Below are 4,072 nucleotides of genomic sequence, written 5' to 3' on the forward strand. Positions count from 1 at the left end.
CATGCGATCACACCTCTAGTTCAATATATAAAATTAGTTTGTGTTCTGTGTATAGGTAACCTCTGCTGACATTTTGTTGCCAGACCTATGGTACATTAAAATTAGTATGAATCTAAACTAAATTAGTAATTAAACATTAAGCTCTGGAGTATTTTGTCAAGATGGGTATGAAGTGTGGCATGGCCCACAGTGTGAGTTATTGTTTCTGATGTAAACTGAATTTGTCTTTACAGTGTTCATAGCAATATTTCTCCTGAAAATATGGATGAAGGGGTTGACCAAGTGGTGGTCCAAAAAGAAGTGAGCGACAGTGAAGAAGCACCAGCAAGCACGTCTCCAGGATCATCCTTCTCCGGCCCAACTGTGTCAAGGTCTACTGTAAACAAAAGAAAACGGCTAGAGACACCAGACTTCTTGGACCGGTACCTCTTATCCAAAGAAGCCAGGGAAAGTGAGAAAGAGGAACGCAGAAGAGAGAAAGAGGAGCGCAGAGAGCAACGAAGAGAACAACAAAATGATGAAAATTACTTGTTTGCTCTTGGCTTGATACCAGCACTAAGGAGATTGTCCCCAACCGTACAGTCTTCGGTCAAATTAAAAATACATCAGCTGTTGCATGATGCCGAGTTTGGCCCGGCCTCTTCTGCTTTTTTTCCTCAGCAGTCGCCGGTGTCCTACCGTCAGGTCACCCCGCAGACCCCAACAAACTATGGCTGCTCTACAACTTCTTGGCTACCCTAATAGATGTTTATTATGTACATTTTAATTCTGTATTTTTTAGTGTTTTTTTTTTTTTTTTTACATTCTAGAAATATAGTTGAAAATGGCTATTTCATAAATGTTTCTCTGCACTATCGTTCACTTGCACTACAGTCATTGTGACTTATTTGCACTACCTTTTCTGAAAAAATAAATGTTTCATTTTTCCAAAAGAAAGTGTGCATAAGTGACTTACTTGAAAGTAATGTAACATATTTTGGGATTTGGCATATATTTGTACATAAGTATTCTTGACCTCTTATTGAAATAGCTATGTGCCTAATTACGGAGTCACTGCATTTATAGGCAACAGTTATCAATCTACAGGAACATAAAGATTTTGGGCACAGCATTGTGCAGGGAATGAGAACATTTTGAAGAAAATGCTTGTAAAAATGTTTATTAAAAATACACATTTTCAAAAATACAATTAAATTGAGCTGTAAATAAGTATATCTTGAAGTGACCAAATACTTTACATTTTGCAAAAACTTTGACAGAACATGTTATATCAAAAATATTTAATTTGCTGTGGTGAGCCAAAATGTGACCTAAAATATATGGCTATTAAAAATGTTGACCAATTTGACTACGCCACCCCCACTTTTCTTGGGTAGGGGACCCAATTATATTTTTAATATTTAGTTGAATTAATCTAATCCGCAGCAATATTGATATTAAGATGTAAAGTTGAAAAACAAATAAGTCAAAACAAAAAAAACATTAAACAATATACAAAACAAGTCAGGATCAATCAAATCAACTGAATATCACACAAAAAAATGAAAATACAATAAATGAATAAAGTCAACCAAATTAGAAATTAGCAGATGATATAAAAACAACAATTATAGTACCCACAGTAAAACAAATGAAATCAACTTGAATCATAACTGGATAACCACCATATGGGAGGAAACACAAACCCAAAAAAATGAATAAAAAAATATCAAACCATACGTGAAACACACAAACCAAATATCACACAAACCAAAGTAAGTCCTCCCATACAGTAGTACACCAATCAATAAAACAAAATTGTACAACAAAATATACAAAAAAGTCACTGAAAATTATAATGACACAAACCCCCCCCCAAAAAAAGGAATATACACAAAACAAAACCAAACAAATAAACCTTAATTTTTAATGGAAAGAAACAGTGGCGCTGAACCAGAAGGAGGATTTATAATAACTCTGCCATATTAATTAATGAAGAATCAGATGCAATAGATTTGATAGTGTATTCAAGTTCACAGAAATTGTATATATATACACATACACTAGCGGTTTTCACAATGGAAAATGTAATGAACATGGCTCAAATTTACAGTTTGTTTTTATCTGTTCCCCAGACCATGGTTCACATGGTCATACTGCCAAGCAACTTCTCCTGCTGGTGCGTTGAAGTACTCTTTGTACAGTTCTCGGACATTTTGTGCCTCCACAGATGCCCGCTGCCCCCTACAATGTTCAAAGCCTTGTAGTGTTTGCTCACAATCATGGTCATCCTCTGTGGCATGATTCTGGTCATTTCCGTTTGGGCGCAAATAATTGCACAATGCACAAGCAGCTTTGACAACTTTGTCAACAACACTTGGTTGAATCTGTAAAGTTCTTTGGAAAACCCGGAAGCGTTGACTGAGGATGCCAAATACATTTTCAGAGATGCGCCGTGCCCGAGACAAACGATAATTGAAAATTCTCTTGTCTGTGGGGAGGCGGCGTCCAGGGTATGGCCGGAGGAGATATGGTTTCAGCGGAAAAGCTTCATCCGCCACAATGACATGGTTAACTTTTCCCAGCTCAGGAGCACCTGGAAGTTCACTTGGAGGGGGAACATTCAGAGTTCCATCTCTGAGTGCCTTTCCCAGCACAGAATTGGCAAAGATGCCTCCATCACTGTTGCTGCCATAGCTCCCCACATCAACCACCAGGAAGCGGTAATCTGCATCAACTAAGGCCAGCAATACAACGGAGAACGTACCTTTATAATTAAAGTAGAGAGAACCAGAGTTTGCAGGGGCCTGGATGAATATGTGTTTCCCATCCATGGCTCCCAAGCAGTTAGGGAAATTCCATCTTTCATGGAACCTCCTGGCTGTACTCCTCCACATCTCTTCAGTAGGCACTGGCAAATGTTCATCTCTGAGGCAGTGCCACAATGCATCACAGGTTTCACTCACTATCGAAGCCACAGTTGACACACCAAGTCGAAAGCTGGACGCAATAGTGCGGTACGAGTCCCCAGTGCTTAGAAAACTGAAATAGAAATAGACAAATACTAGTTTTTAACAACGCTTCACTTATGTTTTTACAACATTCATTGAAGTGAATAACAATGTAAACGAACTCACCGTAAACACACGGCCAAACGCTGTTCTGGGTCGATTGGTTTACGGTAGTGTGTCTGTTCTTTTGTCAGCGAGGGAGCCAGTTGTTGAAGTAAATTTTCGAACTCACTGACGGACATTCTAAAATACCCCCAAAAACGCTCATGATACATTTTCAGCTCTTGTACCAGTCGATAAAACTCCCCATGTTCTTCTCTTCTTGTAACTATGGGATGTATCCAATATCGGCGTCTTTTCCGGCGTCTTTCCTCATTCAACAGAACAATAATTTCTTCATCCCTGGAGCTGGAGCTGGAGCTACTGGTGCTTGAAATATCCATGTTTTCTTTGTATGATTTGGACAAGCGCGTAAATACTTGCTCTCTTCTTCTGAGTGAAAAGCGAGTGTCAGAAGCGTAAAGTTGCGCAGCGCCACCTTGTGTACCGGGGTATTTCTGTTTTACATTAAGCGCCATCTAATGTCAGGGAATGAATTTGCATGTTCACTCGGCTCATCGTCAGCGAAAATCGCTTGGGTGTGAACACAAAAAACGCGTTGAAAAACGCTGGCGCATAACGCGCGCGAATATTCGTCCCGGTGTGTACGGCCCTTAAGACTTGACAAAAATGCAATGGCCTTTCGTCGGCTAAAACATGACTAAAATGTGACTAAGACTAAGGAGCATTTTCGTCTGAAGATAAAGACTAAGACTAAATCAAAAATGGCTGCCAAAATAACACTGTTCAGAACACTGTTGGTTTTTTGGCTTCATTTTGACTGTAAGCATTTTTTGCCATCCATGAACTGTGTCATAGATAGAGAGACATTGATTTCTTCCTTTGAACCACTTAAGTGCACTTTTGCATGGAGTGGTTTCTTTTACTTTGAGTGTTTTGGGACTTTTGGAGAGACTGACAATCACTTACAATCAAGTTTTGCTTTTGAGATAAATTTTGTGAGTCAGACTCTGTTTATGTTT

General features: G+C 39.0%; 1 protein-coding gene across 1 annotated transcript; it reads right to left on the minus strand.

Moving 5' to 3' along the window:
• Window positions 1-1,143: 1,143 nt before the first annotated feature.
• On the minus strand, window positions 1,144-3,836 carry LOC125262122 (protein ALP1-like). The gene is made up of 2 exons (XM_048180674.1): window positions 3,117-3,836; window positions 1,144-3,021 (listed from the first exon to the last, which is right to left on the minus strand). Exons 1-2 carry the CDS (start codon window positions 3,566-3,568, stop codon window positions 2,100-2,102), a joined length of 1,374 nt encoding a protein of 457 aa, XP_048036631.1. The 5' UTR covers window positions 3,569-3,836; the 3' UTR covers window positions 1,144-2,099.
• Window positions 3,837-4,072: the final 236 nt, after the last annotated feature.

Source organism: Megalobrama amblycephala, unplaced genomic scaffold (genome assembly GCF_018812025.1).
Source record: "Megalobrama amblycephala isolate DHTTF-2021 unplaced genomic scaffold, ASM1881202v1 scaffold609, whole genome shotgun sequence".
Classification (NCBI taxonomy): domain Eukaryota; kingdom Metazoa; phylum Chordata; class Actinopteri; order Cypriniformes; family Xenocyprididae; genus Megalobrama; species Megalobrama amblycephala.